Below are 26,265 nucleotides of genomic sequence, written 5' to 3' on the forward strand. Positions count from 1 at the left end.
GGCTCACCACACATACCAATATCACGCTATAACTATAACTGGCATGCATCAACATTCAGTGCTCAAACTAGGCACACTGGGTGCATAGCCTAAACCTCCGGATTCCCAGTGTTATTATATAAAGTGCTCAAATGAAGCATAAGTAAAGATGACTAATTACTGAGTGCAAGTGTGCTTACCCATGATGGAGATAGTCTCTACGCTCCAATGCCCTTTCGTTGTCCCACTTTCTCAAGGGGCCGCAGTCTACTTCCTCTCTAACTTAGGGCTTTATATATCCGGCAAACCAGTTTTAAAAGCATCACTAGATTGGTCCTGTTTTGGCGCAGGCACAGTGCTACCGTCCACCACTCACTGCCCCACTTCAGGCGCCTTGACTATGATACCATGCTTGATGTTCATATCCTGAAACCTGTGAATTAAGTCAAAATTAAGTCATCCCTTTAAGGGTGATAACCATTACATAGGGGGATATTTATCAAAACCTGTGTAAAGGGAGAGTAATGGTGCAGTTGCCCATATATATATATATATATATATATATCTCAATGAAGAAAATCTGCAGCACTACTTATCCAATACAGCAGCGGGTGCCAGCGCCCCAGACCCGATCAAAGTCCATGTAATATAAATGTAGAAAAAGCGCAGCACTCCTCAATAACGTGAAAAAAGTGGTGATTTATTGGCTCACATAGCAGCAACGTTTCTGTCCTACCATAGGACCATTTTCAAGCTTAGTGACACAACTCAAGTAGGGGGTATATATACCCAAACATATGTGTGCAATCAACATCATGATCAATATAAACAATTAGCAAAATAAAGTGCATAAGTGCAAAAAATGCATTGCATTACAAGCAGTGTAAACAGTATCAAAAGTGTACATTCATATTATATAAAGTGCATTACATAAAATGTGCGGTAGATTAAAAACATGCTTGAAAATCTCATAATACATATAATTGTCTATTAATAACTGCAGCTGATAACAATATTAAATAATGTATACTAGTATAGTAGTATAGTAGTAAGTGGAGATACCTGTGAGATGCTCCTGAGCATAACAGTATGGCGCCCACAGCATGGGACGCCGTTCTCGGCGTCTACTATTGCGAGCGACCGAGTTCCGGTCAGGTGAACATGTCACATGACTAACAGCGATCACGTGATGCTGTAGTCATGGAGCACACAGACGCCTGAACTTGCGCCCGTGAGAAGCGTATGAATCAGATGGAGAATGGTCTAGTGTGTGAACAGCGCCCGAGGGATGGCACACAATCAATCCCAATGTATAGAGTAATAAGATATTGCACAGAATAGGAGAAATGAAATGAAATGCAAATAGAAATAAAATAAATACAAATAAAAACATAATGATAAACGAAAATGTATATAAGAAATAAAAAATAAAAAAATATATAAAAAAATAAAAAATAAAATAAAAAATAATAAATACAAATAAAATAAAATGATAGATAAATCAAAAGATAGTGGTACACAAAACAAGTGTAATTCTTTATTATTAATGTTCTCTCCCTTGGGCTAGGGAAGGAGGATAAAGGCCATCTACTAGAGACCCTCCCTGGTTTGTAGGGCAACCCCGGATGTGTCCAGAAACCGGGTCACCACCCGAGGATGCCAAAGGTTCATCCAACGAACGCGAGGTTCTGTTAGGAATCCCCGGTTCGCTAGAGTTCCCACTACAGCCAATTTTGGGAGTGTGCTAATATTTAAATAGCACCATAGACTCATGCATATATAATAATATTTAAGGCCAACCTCTAGATGTCAAAATAATGAAAATAAATGATAAATTAAAATATACAAATAAAATAATAATAAATAATAATTATTTAAAGTATAAAAATAATAAAAAAATAATGAAAGAACTAAATACAAAGATAAACAAAATAGGAAAAGGATAGTTGAAACCAAAAGAACTTGTAGTTAGTACATCTGGATTTATTGAGTACCCACTCTGGGTCTTTTTTCTCACTGTTGACCATGTCACCATCTATATATACATCAATATACTTATAAAAACATGAAAATATTAAATAAAAATTATATGAGCAGTCGCACAGGTGTCTTCCACTTTGAGGTTCTGTAAACTGAAAAAAAAAATAATAAGAAAAAAAGAAAAGAAAAAGAAAATTAGTGAAAATCAATGATAGCAATACATAACAATAATCATATCCATATTCATAATAATGCAGATCTAAATTGTGTCAAAGAAGTCCCAGCTGAAGTTGTATAATTTTATCAACAGATGTAATAGTTGAAGATTGTCAAGAGGTATGAATAGAGTAAAGGAAATATGCTCACCATTCTTATTATATTATATTGAAGTCGACATTAAGACCAGTAGGACGGAGTGTGTTCAACTGATGAATCCACCAGAATTCCCTCTGTTTTAACCTTGCCAACCTATCACCACCCCTGTTGGGCATGGGAACAGATTCTAGTGCCATAAATTTTAAATCCTTGTCAGTGTGTCCTACTTCAGTGTAATGCTTTGAAACAGGAAGATCCATCCTGTGCTTACGGATGCTGTATCTATGGTTGTTGATGCGCACCTTGAGACTGCACGTGGTTTGACCCACATAAAGCAGTCCACATGGGCACACCAACACATAGATCACCCAACCGGAGTCGCACGTCAGGAACTGTCTCAACCGGTATTTTTTCTGTGTTGTGGGGTGGGTAAACTCATTGCCCTTCAACATTGAGGGACAGTTGATACACGTGAGGCAAGGAAAGGATCCTTTTCTTTGGGATCCTAGGAAAGTTTGATGACTAACTTTCTGTGAAGGAACCTCTGTTTTTACTAGTTTGTCTCTTAGGTTATATGATCGTCTGTACGACATCAGAGGGTTCGCTCTGAACTCACTGATGTTTTTAAAGCTATCTCGCATAATAGGCCAGTGTTTATTCAAAATATTAGAGATATGGTTACTATGTGCAGAATAGGTAGAAATAAAAGGAATCCTAGTATGTTTAGCTCTAGTCTTGGGTTTCAAAATAGATTCTCTATCTAGCGCTAGTACCTCCTCTTTATGTGCATTAATGATATATTTAGGATAACCCCTTTGTTGGAAATTTCTAGACATAACATTTAGTGTTTCCATTAACTTGGAACTGTCATCCACGATCCTCCTTGCTCTCAGCATCTGGCTGTAGGGCAAGGAGTTAACCATTTTACGCGGATGACAACTCCGGAAATGGAGCAGAGTATTTTTATCTGTAGGTTTGGAATATAGTGTAGTATTTAGATGTTGTCCCATTTTGCAAACCATCACATCAAGAAAGCTCACTTCCTGTTTGGAATAAGTCATAGTGAATTTGATTTTGTCCTCCATATTGTTTAAGAACTCATGAAAAGTATGTAGCTCTTCCTCGGAACCACTCCACAGGAGGAAGACGTCGTCAATGTAACGCCACCACCCCAGACAATGTCTGAAGTGGCGGCACACATAGACGACGTCTTCCTCCAATGAACCAACATATAGATTTGCATACATTGGCGCAACATTCATCCCCATAGCGGTCCCAACTAACTGTAAATAATATTTGTCATCAAAAATAAAATAATTGTTGGTCAAGATTAATTTTAATAAATCTAACATAAAATGTTGGGCCGCTATGGGGAAGTCTGTTGTCGCCAATTTCTTTTGAACTGCAGCAATCCCTTTATTATGATCAATAGATGTATAGAGACTGGAAATGTCAAATGAAACTAGGATTGTATCTGCAGGTATATTGGTATTGTGTATTTTACTTAGAAAATCATTAGTGTCACGTATATACGACTGGGCCCTAAAGACCAATGGTCGTAGAACTCTGTCCAAAAAAATTGAGGCATGACTCAGTACCGCCTCCCTACCCGAAACGATCGGGCGGCCAGGTGGATTAGACAGTGATTTGTGAACCTTTGGCAGGATATACAGTGATGGTGTTTTGGGATATTGTATTAAAAGGAATTCCTTGAGTGGCCCATCAATAATACCTGCTGCCAAGGATTCACAAACAAGGCTAGAGAAACGTTTCTGTATATCAGGACATGGATCTCTATCCAACAATTGATATTTGTGCTCAGGGCTTACATTCGGGCTTGTAAAGGCAAGGACTGAAACACAACTATGCAAACCATAACGTTGACTTACCAAGCGGCTTGCGTTGTTCCGTACTTGTGATTGCACCTTGCATACAAACCTATGTACTTATATCAATAAATGACTGGCAAAGCGGTTGAATTGTGCCCGAAACCGCGTATGAGGGCACGCCTATAGAGGGCATACCCTATGGTGGATTGATAGAAATAAGGGCGGGTTGGGAGGGTGCCTGAAAACCACGTACGCCCCGCCTGTGTGTTGCAGGGGCGTTTAATAGTGGTGCCTCCAGCAAGACCCCGCCTCTAGGTGCAGGGGGGCGTGGGAATTCACACCCCCTCGCACAAATTCAGCCAAATAGGCTTCCTACTTGTGCTCAGGGCTTACATTCGGGCTTGTAAAGGCAAGGACTGAAACACAACTATGCAAACCATAACGTTGACTTACCAAGCGGCTTGCGTTGTTCCGTACTTGTGATTGCACCTTGCATACAAACCTATGTACTTATATCAATAAATGACTGGCAAAGCGGTTGAATTGTGCCCGAAACCGCGTATGAGGGCACGCCTATAGAGGGCAAAAAATCAAGAAGTAGAGTTGATAACATCCCTAACCATAATAACCAAAATTCGTCATGCCTATCTTCCCCCAAACTGTACATGCTAGACTCAAGGAACCAAGAGAGTTGTGCCTGCCGGCTGGCGACCACCTGAGGCAGTGTCTGACACGGAGAGAATATGTTGGAGACGCCTACTGCGTCACGGCCCAGCCCTGGAACGGGGCCTGACTACGTGCTAGCTGATTCGTTCATATTGGCATGCTCGCTATGTAATTGCCGAAAAGGGGAACCGATAGAGCTTGCCGGGCAACACGTCCTCCTGTCCCTGCTAAAGAGTGGCAAAAATTCATTGTGTAGAGATATGAAGAGTTGGCTGGACTGTACTGTGAGCCATGTCCTGCCCTGCCAATATACCGTCCCGAATATAGTCTCCGAGGTAATGACCAGTAGCGAACGACGGGCCTCCCAGCCCTGATCACGCTTGTATTCTCGACAGATACCAGTAACAAATTAAGCCTAAGGACCGCCATGCCTGCAGACAGGCATCAACAGAACCACTGTGTCCGCAGACAAGACCGGCCTCTACACGACTATCGAGCCTGTAGATTCTGACAGGTCCTGCATGCTTTCATGCCTGTGGAAGGCCTATATGTGACTGTCGTACCTGTAACCTGACAGGTCTCGCATACCCTTGTGCCTGTGGATGTGACAGGTCTCTGCAATACTGCTGTGCCTGGAAAGGCAGTCTGACTCGAACCTCGTGCCTGTGGCGTGACAGGTCTAAGAGTGCCCTCGTGTCTGTGGAAGAGATAGCTGTTAATGTGATGCTGACATGCGCGGACAAGACAGATTGATGCGTGAAATAAAACCGCCTATGAGTCATGACATAGTAACTCTACGACCTGTGTTTGGGGAAATACTGATGAAGCCTATTAATCTCCCTGCAGACGTGGCAGGTGGAGATGGTATGCAACCCCTGGGTTCATATTCATTTTTATTTGAATTATTATTATTATTATTTTTTTTTTTTTTTTTTTTTTCCTACTGCGGGAGTGAATGGCAGCTTCGTGCCTGGCATGATGTATGCGTGGTGACGCGAGATGAGACTAAGCTGTGAAACTATGCTGTGGCGCTGAAGAAGAGTCAGAACAGCCTACGCAGGGGTCCCCACTGAAACCGTGTCAGCCAGCCGGTTGACCCACATACCTAAGTGTATCGAGTCATGTTGCACTGAAGCAGAGTCAGGAACAACAGACTTCACCAGGACCCCGACTGAAGAGAGTCCAACCTGAGGAACTTGGTGGGTGAGAGGACGCGCGAGGCTCTGACGACGTGTCAGTAGCAGCGTCAGTGTGTGATGCGAGTAACTGTAGTAAGCAACAAAGAGGTGAAAGTGAAACATGGATCATCGGGTACGTGTTGCGACGTACATATATAAGAGTGTGCATGCTTCCTTTTTATTTTTTATTTATTTATTTATTTATTTTTTAGCGGGAGTGAAAGACCGCTGAGTGCCTGACATGATGTATGCATGGTGTCGTGAAAATGAGACTAAGTGTATGCTGTTGCGCTGAAGAAGAGTCAGAACAGCATACGCAGGGGCCCCCACTGACGACGTGTCAGCCAACGGTTGACCCACTGCCTATGTGTGACGAGTCATATTGCACTGAAGCAGAGTCAGGAACAACGGACTTTACCAGGACCCCGACTGGAGCGAGTCGGACCTGGGAACTTGGTGGGTGAGAGGACGCGCGAGGCTCTGAAGACGTGTCAGTAGCAGCGTCGGTGTGTGGAACGAGTAACTGTGGTAAGCAAACAAGAATGATGAAGTGACATGGAAACAGTGGGTACGTGTCGAGAAGTACATGCGTGAGTGTACATGTTTCCCATTATTTTATATTATTATTATTTATTTATTTTTTAAAGTGTGTGTGATCTGACGGTGTGTATAACCATGGCTGCTCGGCGCAACCCCCTGGGGGCATGAGGGCTACGCCCACCATCCGTGTTTCGTGGTGTCGTAGCTCTGAAGGAGTGTCAGTAGCAGCCACCGTGAAGTGCTGTCCCCTGCAGGCGTGGCAGGTGTGATGAGGAAACCTATGTGTCGTGATGTTGTATTCAGAAGACATGACAGTAACAAGGAATGGGAAGCGGCTCTTCCTGCAGGACGTGGCAGGTGGAGTGGGTGTACACCACTTGTGTCGTGGCATGAAATGTGCAGAATGACGTGTCCGCAACAACAATAAACCGTTAGGACAAGCTAGGTGACTGGCGAGCATGGCAAGACGCGGATGCTTGGCTGAGACTGAGCAGTTACTATGGTAACTTGAATGTGGCATGTCAACTACAGGGACCAACCGCCGGTACCGCCATGTGCAGGGTAACTATATGTGACTGTACAGTGCCACCTGAGAATATCTGAACCGTGAGAAGTTTACGAGCGTGAGTGTGGTGTGCCGAGTGAGGTTGTACGTATGAAACAGTAGTAGCTATGAGCAAAGTGCGGCAACACAGTGAGGAGCTAGACACGACGATGGTTGTGAGTGTGCGTTCCGTGCAAGCCGCGAGCGCCTGAAATTGACGCAGCGGCACATGTGAGTGCGAAATGACCATGATGGGCACGGTGTGGTGCTGAAATTGTGAACGTCTGGCACTACGACTGTATTCACAGTATGTGGCGTGATGTACGTATGTGCTGCGTGTAAAACGGAACTGTACCCACTGCATGGAACTATCATATGAACTGTGACCGTACTACCGCTGCACTCGCAGCATAACCATTGTGAGCGTGTGTGCTATATGCGACAATGTGACTGTACTCCCTGCATGTAACAGAGTGAGCGTGTGTACTGTGTGTGTTACTACTGTACCCACTATGTGCGACTGGGCGTGTGAATTGAATGCAACAACAACTGTACTCACTGTAAATGACACCAAGAGCGTACATACCGTACACGGTACCCCAACTGTACCTACTGTATGTGAGACTGTGAGCGAGTATTTGTACAATGAAGTGACTGTGCTTGCGGCAAGTGACCCTGAACTTGAGTAACCTGTGAATGACTTGCTGTACCCACTGCATGAAGCACTATGACGTGTGTGCTCTATACAACACTATAACTGTATGCCCTGCGTGTGCCGCTAAGAGCGCCTGTTGTGCAGGATGAAATTTCTGAATGTTTATACGTGGTGTGAAATGCATGCGCGTAGGTTCAGTAAGAACAGCGGGCGGTGTAGTACTGACATTGCGTAAGAGTGGTGAATGTTGTGACTGTATGAACCGTATACGTGTTGTGTGCGGTGTGAAACCATGAGTACATGTATCGTGAGAAGTTACGTGTGGAACGGTCTAGGAGTGACTGCATGGTATGAGTGCTGAGAGTAGGTGCATGGTGGAAACGCTAAGGAGATGGCACAGAATGAGATGGTAAGGGTGACTGCAATGTATGAGCGCCTAGTGACAGTGCAATATCAATGATATAAGTGACTGTGCAGTAAGACGCTATGAGTGAGCGGACTGCAAGAAGCTGTGGGCGACTGCCTGGTATGCCGCTTATGAGCGGCTGCATGGTGAACCTATGAGTGAGTGCACGGTGTGAATGCTACGAGTGACTGCACGGCAGAACGCTGTGCGTGAACTGTGACGGAATAATGCTAAGAGTGCCTATACGGTATGAAGCTAGGAGTGGCTGCACAGTGATGGACGTAGTGAGTGACTGTACGGCATGGAAGCTGAGAGTGCCTGCATGGTGTGAAAGCTGTGAGTGACTGCGCCGTACGTAAAAGCTATGAGTGACTGCACGGTGTGAAAGCTATGAAAAGACTGTACGGTGTGGATGCTATGAGTGACTGCATGATGTGGATGCTATGAGTGACTGGACGACGTAAGAGCCGGGTGACTGTCAGGTAAGAAAGCTGAGTGACTGTACAGAAAGAAATCTAAGGGCGACTGTGCGGAAAGAATGTTATGAGTGACTGAACGGCACAACGCTTGTGCGCGGCTGCGAGGCATGGCCGCTACGTAAAGAGTCGACCCCCACCAACCTGGGCCGAGGTGGCCCTGGTACCGAAAGGAAAGCCTGGGTGTAAAAGTGGAGGAGGGGAAATGCAGAGGAGACTCCCCCTATGGCATCCAGTTGCCCGGTGGCCGCGGGGAGCCGAGCCCTTGAATGGTGCAGGGGTGCCGCCAGTCCCCCTACTGTTGGGAAGCCAGAGTGATCCACCCGGCCAACTTGTTATTTATACATTTACTTGTTTGTTTTGACATATTTATTACTATTATTATAATTTTTTTTTTCACGTTTTGGCTCCGCCCCCTCGCACCCCACGGCCCGGCGGCGCCGCCCCCGGCAGCCAGGGAGAACGCCGCATTCTGCCGACCGGGACCACGGGGAGCGAGGAGGTGGAAGAGAGCCCGGCGTGCGGACCGGACCGGGCACCGTGCTGGACGTGGGCTCCGCCCCCTCCCGCGGCCGAGGAGGAGACCCGGGTCGAAGCCAGGTGAGGGCCCGGCGAGCACCTGGAAGGCGGTGGGCCCCGCCCCCCCCCCCCCCCCGTGGCCCAGCGGATACGCTCCGGAGCGTGGGGTCGCTGGTCTCGCTGCTCGGGCCCCCGGGAGTGGGGGGGGGGGGGGTACTCTTGGGGAAGCAATCTGGGCCGCCTGGCAGAGGCTCTGACTATGTTCGCCGCCTGCGGCCGCCCGCTCTTCCGTGTCTCGCCCGGCCCAGTAGAGTGACACGGCAAAAGGGCGAGGGGACGGAGCTCCGGTCCTCTCCGGTAACCTGGAGCGTGTGGTGGTACCTGACTGAGACATAAGGCCGGAGACCCGGTTTCTCGTGGTGGGACCTCTGCACGCTGGACGACCGCCGAAGTGCCTGAAAACCACGTACGCCCCGCCTGTGTGTTGCAGGGGCGTTTAATAGTGGTGCCTCCAGCAAGACCCCGCCTCTAGGTGCAGGGGGGCGTGGGAATTCACACCCCCTCGCACAAATTCAGCCAAATAGGCTTCCTACGTATCAGCGTCCATGAGTTGTCTGTACACCTCCTTCCTATAATCAGCTGTGTCCATGACCACGATCCCACCAGCCTTGTCCGCAGGCTTGATGGTGAGATCGTGGTCATGGACAAGCTGATCAAGGGCAACCCTCTCAGCCCTAGTTAAGTTAGGATGCTCCCTACCGGAAGGCCTCTCTTTCAATATTTCAATATCTTGTCGTACCAAAGACATAAAGGTCTCCAAAGGATGAGACATCAAGACAGGATTGAATGTGCTCTTATTTCTAAGATCAAACTTATTAAGCTGTAACATACAAGTATTGGTCTGAGACCCAGTCGAATTATCGGCATGGGTGTCAAACCAAATCTTTAACTTAAGATTTCTAAAAAAATACTGTAAATCACATTCAATTTTATACCAATCCGTGTTGGTCATAGGGCAAAAAGATAGTCCTTTAGAGAGCAATTGTACCTGAGTCTCTGTCAGAGTGTGAGATGAAATGTTGATAACCGTATCTGTTATTTCTTCTTCTGTTGTGGACGGGGATTGTTGTTCCTGCCTGTTCTCTGTGTTCTGGTTCTTCCTTGGTCTGTGGCGTTTTCGCCCCCCTCTCCTTGTGGGTTTCCTGGAGATGGGTTCGAGACAGAGTCCTCCCCTAAAAAATCATTAGTGGGGAAAACATGAAAATCAGAATCCTTCTGAGCCGTTTTTTTCTTCCCTGGTTTGGGGGTGGCATATTGTTGATTAGGCACATAAAGATTTTGTTGATGCCACGTGTATACACGTCCTTTAGCATAATCTCCTGCATCCCTATGCCATTTCTTTTTCTTGACCTCCATAACATCATTTTTGTACTTATCAGAGAAGCCTTTAAATCGTTCAAAATACAGTGTACAATCGTCCGTTGACAATATTTCTAGCAAATTCTTTTCCAACTCAATCACCTTGGCCCGAGCCATCTCCAATTCTTTTTGTAAAAAATCTAGATTAAGCAAAATGATGTCAAGAGCATATCTATCTGAGATAGCTTCAAATTTCCTCTTGAATTCCACATTATCGGTCTGCACAGCTGGTCTGAGTCTAGAGCGCATTCCTCTAGGAATCCTTTTATTTCTATAGTACTCTCCTAATGTAATCAAATGCAATTCAAGCGTAATACATCTTCTAGACTCGTATTCAAAATTACGTTTAATGTCCGTGATGGCAGGTGTAGCAAGAAACGTGGCGTCTCCTTTCACTCCATTCAAAATCCTCTCAACTTCAACCTCAGCATAGGACGACAAATGAGCCATATCCAAATCAATAGGTGCTTCCATAGTACACAAAAACAATAGTGTGCCAGCAAAAAAAAAATGAATAGATATCAATGAAGAAAATCTGCAGCACTACTTATCCAATACAGCAGCGGGTGCCAGCGCCCCAGACCCGATCAAAGTCCATGTAATATAAATGTAGAAAAAGCGCAGCACTCCTCAATAACGTGAAAAAGTGGTGATTTATTGGCTCACATAGCAGCAACGTTTCTGTCCTACCATAGGACCATTTTCAAGCTTAGTGACACAACTCAAGTAGGGGGTATATATACCCAAACATATGTGTGCAATCAACATCATGATCAATATAAACAATTAGCAAAATAAAGTGCATAAGTGCAAAAAATGCATTGCATTACAAGCAGTGTAAACAGTATCAAAAGTGTACATTCATATTATATAAAGTGCATTACATAAAATGTGCGGTAGATTAAAAACATGCTTGAAAATCTCATAATACATATAATTGTCTATTAATAACTGCAGCTGATAACAATATTAAATAATGTATACTAGTATAGTAGTATAGTAGTAAGTGGAGATACCTGTGAGATGCTCCTGAGCATAACAGTATGGCGCCCACAGCATGGGACGCCGTTCTCGGCGTCTACTATTGCGAGCGACCGAGTTCCGGTCAGGTGAACATGTCACATGACTAACAGCGATCACGTGAGGCATGGCCGCTACGTAAAGAGTCGACCCCCACCAACCTGGGCCGAGGTGGCCCTGGTACCGAAAGGAAAGCCTGGGTGTAAAAGTGGAGGAGGGGAAATGCAGAGGAGACTCCCCCTATGGCATCCAGTTGCCCGGTGGCCGCGGGGAGCCGAGCCCTTGAATGGTGCAGGGGTGCCGCCAGTCCCCCTACTGTTGGGAAGCCAGAGTGATCCACCCGGCCAACTTGTTATTTATACATTTACTTGTTTGTTTTGACATATTTATTACTATTATTATAATTTTTTTTTTTTTTTTCACGTTTTGGCTCCGCCCCCTCGCACCCCACGGCCCGGCGGCGCCGCCCCCGGCAGCCAGGGAGAACGCCGCATTCTGCCGACCGGGACCACGGGGAGCGAGGAGGTGGAAGAGAGCCCGGCGTGCGGACCGGACCGGGCACCGTGCTGGACGTGGGCTCCGCCCCCTCCCGCGGCCGAGGAGGAGACCCGGGTCGAAGCCAGGTGAGGGCCCGGCGAGCACCTGGAAGGCGGTGGGCCCCGCCCCCCCCCCCCCCCCGTGGCCCAGCGGATACGCTCCGGTGCGTGGGGTCGCTGGTCTCGCTGCTCGGGCCCCCGGGAGTGGGGGGGGGGGGTACTCTTGGGGAAGCAATCTGGGCCGCCTGGCAGAGGCTCTGACTATGTTCGCCGCCTGCGGCCGCCCGCTCTTCCGTGTCTCGCCCGGCCCAGTAGTAATGCAAATAGAAATAAAATAAATACAAATAAAAACATAATGATAAACGAAAATGTATATAAGAAATAAAAAATAAAAAAATATATAAAAAAATAAAAAATAATAAATACAAATAAAATAAAATGATAAATAAATCAAAAGATAGTGGTACACAAAACCAGTGTAATTTTTTATTATTAATGTTCTCTCCCTTGGGCTAGGGAAGGAGGATAAAGGCCATCTACTAGAGACCCTCCCTGGTTTGTAGGGCAACCCCGGATGTGTCTGTGTTGCCCTACAAACCAGGGAGGGTCTCTAGTAGATGACCTTTATCCTCCTTCCCTAGCCCAAGGGAGAGAACATTAATAATAAAGAATTACACTGGTTTTGTGTACCACTATCTTTTGATTTATTTATAATTTTATTTTATTTGTATTTATTATTTTTTATTTTATTATTTTTTTATATATTTTTTTATTTTTTATTTCTTATATACATTTTCGTTTATCATTATGTTTTTATTTGTATTTATTTTATTTCTATTTGCATTTCATTTCTCCTATTCTGTGCAATATCTTATTACTCTATACATTGGGATTGATTGTGTGCCATCCCTCGGGCGCTGTTCACACACTAGACCATTCTCCATCTGATTCATACGCTTCTCACGGGCGCAAGTTCAGGCGTCTGTGTGCTCCATGACTACAGCATCACGTGATCGCTGTTAGTCATGTGACATGTTCACCTGACCGGAACTCGGTCGCTCGCAATAGTAGACGCCGAGAACGGCGTCCCATGCTGTGGGCGCCATACTGTTATGCTCAGGAGCATCTCACAGGTATCTCCACTTACTACTATACTACTATACTAGTATACATTATTTAATATTGTTATCAGCTGCAGTTATTAATAGACAATTATATGTATTATGAGATTTTCAAGCATGTTTTTAATCTACCGCACATTTTATGTAATGCACTTTATATAATATGAATGTACACTTTTGATACTGTTTACACTGCTTGTAATGCAATGCATTTTTTGCACTTATGCACTTTATTTTGCTAATTGTTTATATTGATCATGATGTTGATTGCACACATATGTTTGGGTATATATACCCCCTACTTAAGTTGTGTCACTAAGCTTGAAAATGGTCCTATGGTAGGACAGAAACGTTGCTGCTATGTGAGCCAATAAATCACCACTTTTTTCACGTTATTGAGGAGTGCTGCGCTTTTTCTACATTTATATTACATGGACTTTGATCGGGTCTGGGGCGCTGGCACCCGCTGCTGTATTGGATAAGTAGTGCTGCAGATTTTCTTCATTGATATCTATTCATTTTTTTTTGCTGGCACACTATTGTTTTTGTGTACTATGGAAGCACCTATTGATTTGGATATGGCTCATTTGTCGTCCTATGCTGAGGTTGAAGTTGAGAGGATTTTGAATGGAGTGAAAGGAGACGCCACGTTTCTTGCTACACCTGCCATCACGGACATTAAACGTAATTTTGAATACGAGTCTAGAAGATGTATTACGCTTGAATTGCATTTGATTACATTAGGAGAGTACTATAGAAATAAAAGGATTCCTAGAGGAATGCGCTCTAGACTCAGACCAGCTGTGCAGACCGATAATGTGGAATTCAAGAGGAAATTTGAAGCTATCTCAGATAGATATGCTCTTGACATCATTTTGCTTAATCTAGATTTTTTACAAAAAGAATTGGAGATGGCTCGGGCCAAGGTGATTGAGTTGAAAAAGAATTTGCTAGAAATATTGTCAACGGACGATTGTACACTGTATTTTGAACGATTTAAAGGCTTCTCTGATAAGTACAAAAATGATGTTATGGAGGTCAAGAAAAAGAAATGGCATAGGGATGCAGGAGATTATGCTAAAGGACGTGTATACACGTGGCATCAACAAAATCTTTATGTGCCTAATCAACAATATGCCACCCCCAAACCAGGGAAGAAAAAAACGGCTCAGAAGGATTCTGATTTTCATGTTTTCCCCACTAATGATTTTTTAGGGGAGGACTCTGTCTCGAACCCATCTCCAGGAAACCCACAAGGAGAGGGGGGCGAAAACGCCACAGGCCAAGGAAGAACCAGAACACAGAGAACAGGCAGGAACAACAATCCCCGTCCACAACAGAAGAAGAAATAACAGATACGGTTATCAACATTTCATCTCACACTCTGACAGAGACTCAGGTACAATTGCTCTCTAAAGGACTATCTTTTTGCCCTATGACCAACACGGATTGGTATAAAATTGAATGTGATTTACAGTATTTTTTTAGAAATCTTAAGTTAAAGATTTGGTTTAACACCCATGCCGATAATTCGACTGGGTCTCAGACCAATACTTGTATGTTACAGCTTAATAAGTTTGATCTTAGAAATAAGAGCACATTCAATCCTGTCTTGATGTCTCATCCTTTGGAGACCTTTATGTCTTTGGTACGACAAGATATTGAAATATTGAAAGAGAGGCCTTCCGGTAGGGAGCATCCTAACTTAACTAGGGCTGAGAGGGTTGCCCTTGATCAGCTTGTCCATGACCACGATCTCACATCAAGCCTGCGGACAAGGGTGGTGGGATCGTGGTCATGGACACAGCTGATTATAGGAAGGAGGTGTACAGACAACTCATGGACGCTGATACATATCAATTGTTGGATAGAGGTCCATGTCCTGATATACAGAAACGTTTCTCTAGCCTTGTTTGTGAATCCTTGGCAGCAGGTATTATTGATGGGCCACTCAAGGAATTCCTTTTAATACAATATCCCAAAACACCATCACTGTATATCCTGCCAAAGGTTCACAAATCACTGTCTAATCCACCTGGCCGCCCGATCGTTTCGGGTAGGGAGGCGGTACTGAGTCATGCCTCAATTTTTTTGGACAGAGTTCTACGACCATTGGTCTTTAGGGCCCAGTCGTATATACGTGACACTAATGATTTTCTAAGTAAAATACACAATACCAATATACCTGCAGATACAATCCTGGTTTCATTTGACATTTCCAGTCTCTATACATCTATTGATCATAATAAAGGGATTGCTGCAGTTCAAAAGAAATTGGCGACAACAGACTTCCCCATAGCGGCCCAACATTTTATGTTAGATTTATTAAAATTAATCTTGACCAACAATTATTTTATTTTTGATGACAAATATTATTTACAGTTAGTTGGGACCGCTATGGGGATGAATGTTGCGCCAATGTATGCAAATCTATATGTTGGTTCATTGGAGGAAGACGTCGTCTATGTGTGCCGCCACTTCAGACATTGTCTGGGGTGGTGGCGTTACATTGACGACGTCTTCCTCCTGTGGAGTGGTTCCGAGGAAGAGCTACATACTTTTCATGAGTTCTTAAACAATATGGAGGACAAAATCAAATTCACTATGACTTATTCCAAACAGGAAGTGAGCTTTCTTGATGTGATGGTTTGCAAAATGGGACAACATCTAAATACTACACTATATTCCAAACCTACAGATAAAAATACTCTGCTCCATTTCCGGAGTTGTCATCCGCGTAAAATGGTTAACTCCTTGCCCTACAGCCAGATGCTGAGAGCAAGGAGGATCGTGGATGACAGTTCCAAGTTAATGGAAACACTAAATGTTATGTCTAGAAATTTCCAACAAAGGGGTTATCCTAATTATATCATTAATGCACATAAAGAGGAGGTACTAGCGCTAGATAGAGAATCTATTTTGAAACCCAAGACTAGAGCTAAACATACTAGGATTCCTTTTATTTCTACCTATTCTGCACATAGTAACCATATCTCTAATATTTTGAATAAACACTGGCCTATTATGCGAGATAGCTTTAAAAACATCAGTGAGTTCAGAGCGAACCCTCTGATGTCGTACAGACGATCATATAACCTAAGAGACAAACTAGTAAAAACAGAGGTTCCTTCACAGAAAGTTAGTCATCAAACTTTCCTAGGATCCCAAAGAAAAGGATCCTTTCCTTGCCTCACGTGTATCAACTGTCCCTCAATGTTGAAGGGCAATGAGTTTACCCACCCCACAACACAGAAAAAATACCGGTTGAGACAGTTCCTGACGTGCGACTCCGGTTGGGTGATCTATGTGTTGGTGTGCCCATGTGGACTGCTTTATGTGGGTCAAACCACGTGCAGTCTCAAGGTGCGCATCAACAACCATAGATACAGCATCCGTAAGCACAGGATGGATCTTCCTGTTTCAAAGCATTACACTGAAGTAGGACACACTGACAAGGATTTAAAATTTATGGCACTAGAATCTGTTCCCAAGCCCAACAGGGGTGGTGATAGGTTGGCAAGGTTAAAACAGAGGGAATTCTGGTGGATTCATCAGTTGAACACACTCCGTCCTACTGGTCTTAATGTCGACTTCAATATAATATAATAAGAATGGTGAGCATATTTCCTTTACTCTATTCATACCTCTTGACAATCTTCAACTATTACATCTGTTGATAAAATTATACAACTTCAGCTGGGACTTCTTTGACACAATTTAGATCTGCATTATTATGAATATGGATATGATTATTGTTATGTATTGCTATCATTGATTTTCACTAATTTTCTTTTTCTTTTCTTTTTTTCTTATTATTTTTTTTTTCAGTTTACAGGACCTCAAAGTGGAAGACACCTGTGCGACTGCTCATATAATTTTTATTTAATATTTTCATGTTTTTATAAGTATATTGATGTATATATAGATGGTGACATGGTCAACAGTGAGAAAAAAGACCCAGAGTGGGTACTCAATAAATCCAGATGTACTAACTACAAGTTCTTTTGGTTTCAACTATCCTTTTCCTATTTTGTTTATCTTTGTATTTAGTTCTTTCATTATTTTTTTATTATTTTTATACTTTAAATAATTATTATTTATTATTATTTTATTTGTATATTTTAATTTATCATTTATTTTCATTATTTTGACATCTGGAGGTTGGCCTAAAATATTATTATATATGCATGAGTCTATGGTGCTATTTAAATATTAGCACACTCCCAAAATTGGCTGTAGTGGGAACTCTAGCGAACCGGGGATTCCTAACAGAACCTCGCATTTATTGAATGAACCTTTGGCATCCTCGGGTGGTGACCCGGTTTCTGGACACATCCGGGGTTGCCCTACAAACCAGGGAGGGTCTCTAGTAGATGGCCTTTATCCTCCTTCCCTAGCCCAAGGGAGAGAACATTAATAATAAAGAATTACACTGGTTTTGTGTACCACTATCTTTTGATTTATTTATCATTTTATTTTATTTGTATTTATTATTTTTTATTTTATTTTTTATTTTTTTATTTTTTTATTTTTTATTTCTTATATACATTTTCGTTTATCATTATGTTTTTATTTGTATTTATTTTATTTCTATTTGCATTTCATCTCATTTCTCCTATTCTGTGCAATATCTTATTACTCTATACATTGGGATTGATTGTGTGCCATCCCTCGGGCGCTGTTCACACACTAGACCATTCTCCATCTGATTCATACGCTTCTCACAGGCGCAAGTTCAGGCGTCTGTGTGCTCCATGACTACAGCATCACGTGATCGCTGTTAGTCATGTGACATGTTCACCTGACCGGAACTCGGTCGCTCGCAATAGTAGACGCCGAGAACGGCGTCCCATGCTGTGGGCGCCATACTGTTATGCTCAGGAGCATCTCACAGGTATCTCCACTTACTACTATACTACTATACTAGTATACATTATTTAATATTGTTATCAGCTGCAGTTATTAATAGACAATTATATGTATTATGAGATTTTCAAGCATGTTTTTAATCTACCGCACATTTTATGTAATGCACTTTATATAATATGAATGTACACTTTTGATACTGTTTACACTGCTTGTAATGCAATGCATTTTTTGCACTTATGCACTTTATTTTGCTAATTGTTTATATTGATCATGATGTTGATTGCACACATATGTTTGGGTATATATACCCCCTACTTGAGTTGTGTCACTAAGCTTGAAAATGGTCCTATGGTAGGACAGAAACGTTGCTGCTATGTGAGCCAATAAATCACCACTTTTTTCACGTTATTGAGGAGTGCTGCGCTTTTTCTACATTTATATATATATATATGTGTATATTTCAGAAGCCTTTTTAAAAAGGACAGAAGCGATCTGATTAGTTAGTAGGGGCAACTGTATATAACTCTGGTTCTGCTCTGGGCAAACAGATGAACCCTGACCCTTAGATGCTGATTTTCTGGGCTGTGAGAAACCAGGATTGAGGAATTCTGTATTTGCTCCCCCTGCTTTCCCCTACCCCATTTCATATTGTTCTGCAGATAGTAACATAGTTCATAAGGTTGAAAAAGACCAGAGTCCACCAAGTTCAACCTATATATTTCTATTGAGTCCCTGCTGAGCTGCTGCAGAGGAAGGCAAAAACCCTCATATTGGAGGTAAAAATTCTCCGATCCGAGCTTGGGGCACGCTGATGTCATCTTCGCCGGGCAGACGCTCTGCCCAGCTCATCAATATTCAGAACACCTCTCCCTGCTCCTTCGCCCGGCATACTCCACTTACTGTGTACTCCCAGAAGCGACATTCCCCTAAGCATGTTACTTATCAAAGATGGCTGCGGCAGTGAAGCCGAGGAGAACGCTGCTTCCGGGAGTACACAGTAAGCGGCGCATGCACCATACACTAACACGGGTGAAGGAGCAGGGAGGTGGTTATGAATGTTAATGAGCTGGGCGGAGCGGCCACCCGGCGAAGATTACATCAGCGTACCCCAAGCTCGGATCAGAGCTCCGCCCGTGCCCCAAGGCCTTCATTAGCAGAAATAGAGAAATGCAATTTGCGGCGGAATGGCTGGGCAATGTGAGTACCGTTTTAATCAGCATCACCCGACAGGTTTAGTGCGAGTGATACTATTTACAGATTTCCTTTAACACTCTTCATCACATCTAGTTATGGACCTGACGAAGAGCATTAACTTGAGACAAATTGTCTGTTTCTCTTTCCAATAAACCTTTCTTTATTTTAAAGTCTGTGCATTACGGTAAATTACTATACAGTCCCCGGGAGCACCTTCATACAAGCGTTCTCTTTTTTTCTTTTATTTTCCCCACACCCTAGAGCCCATCCGCCCAGTGGAGGTTCTACCGGTGCTGGATTGTGTGGAGAATTCCAGGACTGCATGTCAGACGCAACCTCCATAGAAGTCTGCGGTTGAATGCTGCGGGTGATCTCTGGGACCCTGCTAACACACCAGTTGATGTGTTGATGCCAACTATGGTGTTGTGCTCATAGCGCAACACGGTCAGATGACCAGTACAAATTCATCTGACCCATGTGCGCATAGCATTACTTGGAATACTGGCACATAGAGCAAGTTTTTTTTTTTTTTTTTTTTGTAGTTTTACGGCCGTAATTTTGACAGGTCATGACGGCCAATAAGGGATCCCGATGAACCCATTATAGTCAATGGGTCTGTCAGGCGCTGTTTTTTTTTGCGGAGAGAAAAGCCATAGAAAAAGACGGTGAAAGCACTATTTTTTCTCCAGCTTTTCTCAATCCTAAACCGGAAACAACCAGCAGTGTGAATGTAGCCTTAATCATATGATTAGGAATCAGTATGATTAGGGGTGGCAACACCTGAAATGCGTGACCGTGTTTACATGCCGTGTGAGTTCTATCTATTGTTAGTTTGCTAACCATGTCTTTTAGTTAGCTGCCCGCCTTGAGTTCCATCATAAGGGCAGGTTCACACGGTCACAAATGTGTGGAATGTCTGCCCGGGAAACACGGACGGACATTCCACACATTTGAATAATCTGGCGGGGCAATGCATTTCAGAGGGGAATCCACATAAAGAATACACAAGTCTATTATTTCTGTCGACACTGGAATCAGGAAAATCAATGGGAATGCTGCATCATGTGGAATATTTCTGCAGAGTTCCACAAAGACATTTGCCATATAAGCACAGTCTAACTTGATCGTCTTCTGCCTCTGTACCACCAGTATAACCCCTATAAGGGTAAATACATGTCCTAGAGGGGCTCCCTGCTCAACACCACCGTCAATTGCCCAGAGTTTAGAGCAGCTAACAAAGAGCAGTCTCGCTCCTGCAGACGTGGTCTGGTCATGAATGACATGGACAGCCATTTATCTTAATGGACTTTATATAATGCTATATTTTTCCTGCAGGGGACGCTGTATGAACATAGCTGTAATCAATAGGCAAACACAGAATCTTGATGCTCTAAAGATTTTATTGATTTGTAGATTAAGGTATTTTTCTGTTAAATTTTTGTGACAATTTCAGAAGATGAACAATTACATGTGATTGGTGATTCAGAGAGGAGACACCAGAGATTTCATCAGTCATCCGGTGTTTTCATCACTTCGTATCAAGTTAACAAGTCGTTGGACACGTTAGATATTCTTGAAGGTTTTTATTGGCACAGTGTTGTTTCCAGACACCCCTATATAAGAAAGAAGCAAACAATGTATTAGTATAGTCCAATGGATTAGAGAGTTGAGTTTGAAGAAACCTAGCGCTTTTCCAACAAACAGTGCCACCCTTGTCCATAGACTTTTTGTGGTATTGCAGCTTAACCCCATTTTAGTGAATACTTCTGAGCTGCAATATTTAACAAAGCCATGTCTTTATACAATCCCTAGTAGTTCACATAAGAAAAATAAGACCTTATCTGCATAAAGATCATTCAAAGCCATTTCATTCTACATCTACATTTAGTAGTAAATGTATGTAATGTATGTACTGTATATACTGAATGAAGATAGTTAATAGAATAGTGAGTGACCACATGGTACATGGCCTTATAAATGATCCCCAATCCATCTCCCGACAACGATCCAAGTATAATAGGTTTGTGGAGAGATGGTTTAAAGGGGTACTCTGCCCCTAGACATCTTATCCCCTATACAAAGGATAGGGGATAAGATGTCTGATCGTGAGGGTCCCGCCACTGGGGACCCCCGCATTCTCAGTAGCAGCACCCTGCCGTCATCACAGCACAGAGCAAAATCTCTGTGCGTGATGACAGGCGATACAGGGGCCGGAGCACCGTGACATCATGGCTCCGGCCCCTCATACCGTCACGCCCTGCCCCCTTTAGGTAAGTCTATGGGAGGGGGCATTCCCACCACGCCCCCTCCCATAGACTTGTATTGAGGGGCCGTGATGTCATGGTGCTCCGGCCCCGTGTCACCCCGTCATCACGCACAGAGATTTTCCTCTGTGCTGTGATGATGGCGGGGTGCCGGTAATGAGAACGCGGGGTCCCCAGTGGCGTGACCCCCCACGATCAGACATCTTATCCCCTATCCTATGGATAGGGGATAAGATGTCTAGAGGCGAAGTACGCCTTTAAGTAGTATATACAGAAAATCCCCACCATAGAGTTATTACCTACCAGGCAGTGTATCCTTGGGTTTTTATAACAGTGACAGCACATTGGATATCATCATTTAGGTTTTGGTCATGTAAGGCTACAAAAAAAAAAAAAAGAAATAGTCAACCATGTAAGACAGAGCTATATGCTCGTATTTTTTATACTTTTTGCATGTAATGACATTCCGAGTATTAAATAAGAATATTATAAACACAATGAGATACAAGACATGAGCAGTTTTAAATATCTAGGACTTATAACAAGCTTTATATCTATGAAGGCTGGAAAATGGGGAGGAATGCTTACCAGAACATGGGATATGGCAGTGATTCTGGCCTGGGTATTTAGGGCATTGGCACCACAAGCCAGCACCAACCTGGAAGACACCATGGGCCCGATCATTTGCTCTATGGTCCTTATTGAAATTACTGGCATGATGGGCTATGCACATGACTGAAAGACAGAAGGAACAAACATGGACATAGTATAACACTAAACTAATTTTATAATTTGCAATCTAAAAGATAAAAGTGGAGTAAGATAGATGGATTGATAGATAGATCTAAGATAGATAGAAAGATGGAAAGGGTAGAGATTAATGCAGCACACCAGTTGGCAAAAATGTCCCAAGAAATTGGAGTTTATTTTATGGTGCAAAAATCAGTATGTTTCAGTGACCTCACGCCACCATTTTCAAGTGATGGATAGATCTGAGATAGAGAGATGCAGTAGATAGACAGATATGAGATAGATAGATAGATAGGAGACAGATAGATATGATATGAGATAGATAGATAGATATGAGATAGATAGATATTATATTAGATACCGTAGATATGAGATAGATAGATATTATATGAGATAGATAGATATGACATAGATAGATATTATATTAGATAGATATGAGATAGATAGATATTATATGAGCTAGATAGATATGACATAGATAGATATGACATAGATAGATATGACATAGATAGATAAATATGAGATAGATAAATAGATAGACAGAAAGATATGAGATAGATAAGATATGCTTACGATTTGCCACCATGGTGTTATCCAAGTTAAGTCTTTTTAATGCATTAAGCCATGTGCAGCGGTTGGATGCCTGGCTGGTAGTTGTAGTTGTCAGAGCTGCGAGGATGAGGACAATAATGGTCTTCATTTTGATGTGTTGTGGAGGCAGATCCTGCACCCTTTATATTTATAGTCAATGCCTTGTGTTCACACAATACACACACCACCATCTGACCACACAGTCAGTACATGTAAAGCCCTGGGGCATATACTGGGTACACATTATTGTTTGGGGCTTTTGGCAATGAATTTAGGAATTCTCTTTGTTTTCCCATTTAGAGTCAGAGGCAGTATGTGTTATTGGATTACCAAATATTCTCTTACATAGTGTAAGTATCTAAAAACTATTGAATAAATGGCAGTGCCCCGAATGCTTAGGTCTAGTAACTGTGTGCAGTTTAGTAAGCTCCCAGATTTATTCCGCATCCACTTTCTGGTAGCAGCTGTCAGCCATTTTTATCCCCATGGGCTGATTCCTCCATCACTTTGTAACTCATCAGTTTCTACTTCTTCGTTCTCAGATGTCCCTGCCAGTCAGTGATATTACGAGAACATTCCCATTCCCATAGACATGCCTGGCTGAATCTATGTGTCAAATATAATTTGGTAACAGTCCCCAAATATCATGTCCCAGCCAAATCAAAGAGCTGGCACTCAGGTAGGCAAGAGCTAGATAGCTTACCTTCCTCAATGGAAACTGATACAGTTAGCAGCCGGTGGAATTAGCGTATTTTTCGCCGTATAAGATGCACTTTTTCTACCCCTGGCGGGGGGGGGGGGGGGGGGAGTTGTTGCATCTCATACGGCGAATACACACCTATCACGGCAGTCCCTGCAGCTATCAACGGCCGGGACCCGTGGCTAATACAGGACATCACCGATCGCGGTGATGCCCTGTATTAACCCTTCAGACGTGGCGATCAAAGCTGATCGCCGCATCTGAAGCGAAAGTAACACTAACCTGACTGCACCGGGAGGGACCTTACCTGCCTCCTCGGTGTCTTCTCCATGCCGGGATCTCCTGCATGGTCGGCGCTCTCCTTCATCGTCATCACGTGGTCGCGCACGCCGCCACGTCATCCAATAGGAGCGGCGTGCGTAGCGACGTGATGATGGCGACGGAGAGCAAGGATACCGGGCAGCAGAGACATTCCGGAACGACGGGGACATCCCGGGGACAGCGATGGAGGGCGACATCCAGGGCAGCAGTGATGGGTCCGGAGCGGTGGGGACACTTTAGTATTACCTCCTATACCAGTGGTCTTCAACCTACGGACCTCCAGATGTTGCAAAACTACAACTCCTGGCATGTCCGAACAGCCAACGGCTGTCCAGGCATGCTGGGAGTTGTAGTTTTGCAACATCTGGAGGTCCGCTGGTTGAAGATCACTGTGACCTATACTTTACGTTGTATTCTAGATTGTCCTCATTTAAAATTGGGTGCGTCTTATATGCCGGAGCGTCCTATAGGGCGAAAAATACGGTAAGTCAGGGTTTTCGTGTTTAACAGAGCAGCGATCTGCGATCTATTGAAAGTCACCCCGCAAGACAAGCTTTTGTAATATGCTGTTCAGTTTTGGGCCCCAGTTCATAAAAGGAATGTTATACAGCTGGAAAGGGTACATAGAGGCACAACAAAACTAAAAGGGGCAGGGAACATCTTAGCTATGAGAAAAGATTAAAGGAATTACATTTGTTAAGCTTCCAGAAGAGTATTTAAGGGGGGGATATGATTAAATTATTTAAGTATATAAATTGGCTATACAAAAATATAAGGAAAACTGTTTGCGGTAAAAAAAAGAAAAAATGCAAACAACAAATAAAAAGGTTTAGTCTCAAGAAGCGACAAGCCTTCTTTGCCATGAGAACTGTAAATTTATGGAACAGCCTACCTCAGGAACTGGTCACAGTAGGAACAGTTTAGAGCTTCAAAACAGTCTTAAATACATTCCTAGAACAAAATAACATTAATGCTTACGCATAAATATAGAATCCTATCCCCTTCATTCACCCATACCTTCCTTGGTTGAACTTTTTTCAACTGTACTTCCTACATAACTATGTAACTATGGGGGGATATGATAAGCGTATATAAGTATATAAATGGCCCATACAAAAAATATGGAGAAAAACTGTTCCAGGTTAAACCCCCCCAAAGGACGAGGGGGCACTCCCTCAGTCTGGAGAAGAAAAGGTTTAGTCTAAAGGGGCGACACGCCTTCTTTACCGTGAGGACTGTGAATTTATGGAACGGTCTACCTCAGGAACTGGTCACAGCAGGAACAATTAACAGCTTTAAAACAGGGTTAGATACATTCCTGGAACAAAATAACATTAATGCTTATGCAGAATTATAAAACTACATCCCTTTCCCTTATCCCCTTACACCCTTCCCTTCAATTCCCTGGTTGGACTTGATGGACGTATGTCTTTTTTCAACCATACTAACTATGTAACTATGAATAAAAGGTAATGAACGTACAGTAAGTTGCAGAAAATGTGTATACGGTATGTTCTATACAACAAAGGAGTATATATAATTTAAACCCAAAAATCAACATTGCTAAAGTAGTAACAATCAGGAGTGGACTGACCATAGGCTCTACCAGGAGAATTTCAGGTGGCCACTCGGAGGTAAGATGGGGGAAGGCATTGGGCATCTGAGACAGAGGCCACTTATTTTTATCCCAGACCCCTAAATAACCAGGCCAGCATCACTGTCAACTATTTTTGAATTCTTGGGTTGGAGACTATGTTGGAGCAGTAAGTCATCAGCTCCCTGCTCTCCCAATCACCTTTCCACTTGTGGATCCACCAGACAAGCATGATAATGTCACATCCTCATACTGGGCTGTGCTTGTCCTGTGTCCTGTAGACTGCAGTCCTATGATAGCCTGTAACCAACGAGATTCTGCAATAGCACCCTAACTCAAGTGTGAGCAATAAAGTAACATCTTCACACCTGCCTGCACATAGCCGCCAACTTCACAGGCCAAAAGAAGCCTCTAGACTACCTTCTCTGTTCTTCATGTGAAGAGTAAGGGAGCACCTAATAGTTTTTAGATACTTTCACCATGTAAGAGAATATTTGTTAATTGTGGCATCTATATAGTCATCTATATTGTATAAAGGGACACCTCTTCTTGTAAGGAAGCACTTAAAGGGTTTCTCCGGCGCTTAGACATCTTATCCCCTATCCGCTGGGGACCCCCGTGATCTTGCACGCCGCACCCCGTTAAAATCAGTCCCTGGAGCATGTTCGCTCCGGGTCTGATTACGGTGTCGATCACGGGGACGGAGCGTTGTGACCTCACAGCTCCGCCCCTGTGTGATGTCACAGCTCCGCTCCTAAATGCAAACCTATCGCTCACGGGGACAGAGCGTTGTGACCTC

At 43.4% G+C, this 26,265-nt stretch overlaps 2 protein-coding genes across 9 annotated transcripts in view; one reads left to right on the forward strand and one right to left on the reverse strand.

Moving 5' to 3' along the window:
• The window catches only part of LOC130296588 (lysozyme C-1-like), a 97,987-nt gene that overhangs the window by 30,145 nt on the left and 41,577 nt on the right, over positions 1 to 26,265 (forward strand). The gene's annotated exons all lie outside the window — the stretch shown is intronic.
• LOC130296589 (lysozyme C, milk isozyme-like) overlaps positions 20,645 to 26,265 on the reverse strand; it is a 56,475-nt gene continuing 50,854 nt past the window's right edge. For 3 of the 5 annotated variants that reach the window (XM_056548287.1, XM_056548289.1, XM_056548288.1), the window contains exons 2-4: positions 22,099 to 22,245; positions 21,814 to 21,889; positions 20,645 to 20,859 (exon numbers count right to left, since the gene is read on the reverse strand). In XM_056548287.1, coding sequence (XP_056404262.1) covers positions 20,790 to 20,859; positions 21,814 to 21,889; positions 22,099 to 22,243 — 291 coding nt within the window. In that variant the 5' untranslated portion in view covers positions 22,244 to 22,245 and the 3' untranslated portion in view covers positions 20,645 to 20,789. Of the gene's footprint in view, positions 20,860 to 21,813; positions 21,890 to 22,098; positions 22,246 to 22,833; positions 22,930 to 26,265 lie in introns of all 5 variants that reach the window. The other 2 variants (XM_056548286.1, XM_056548285.1) reach the window with 1 other exon arrangement.

This window comes from Hyla sarda, chromosome 12, assembly GCF_029499605.1.
Source record: "Hyla sarda isolate aHylSar1 chromosome 12, aHylSar1.hap1, whole genome shotgun sequence".
NCBI classification, from domain to species: Eukaryota; Metazoa; Chordata; class Amphibia; order Anura; family Hylidae; genus Hyla; species Hyla sarda.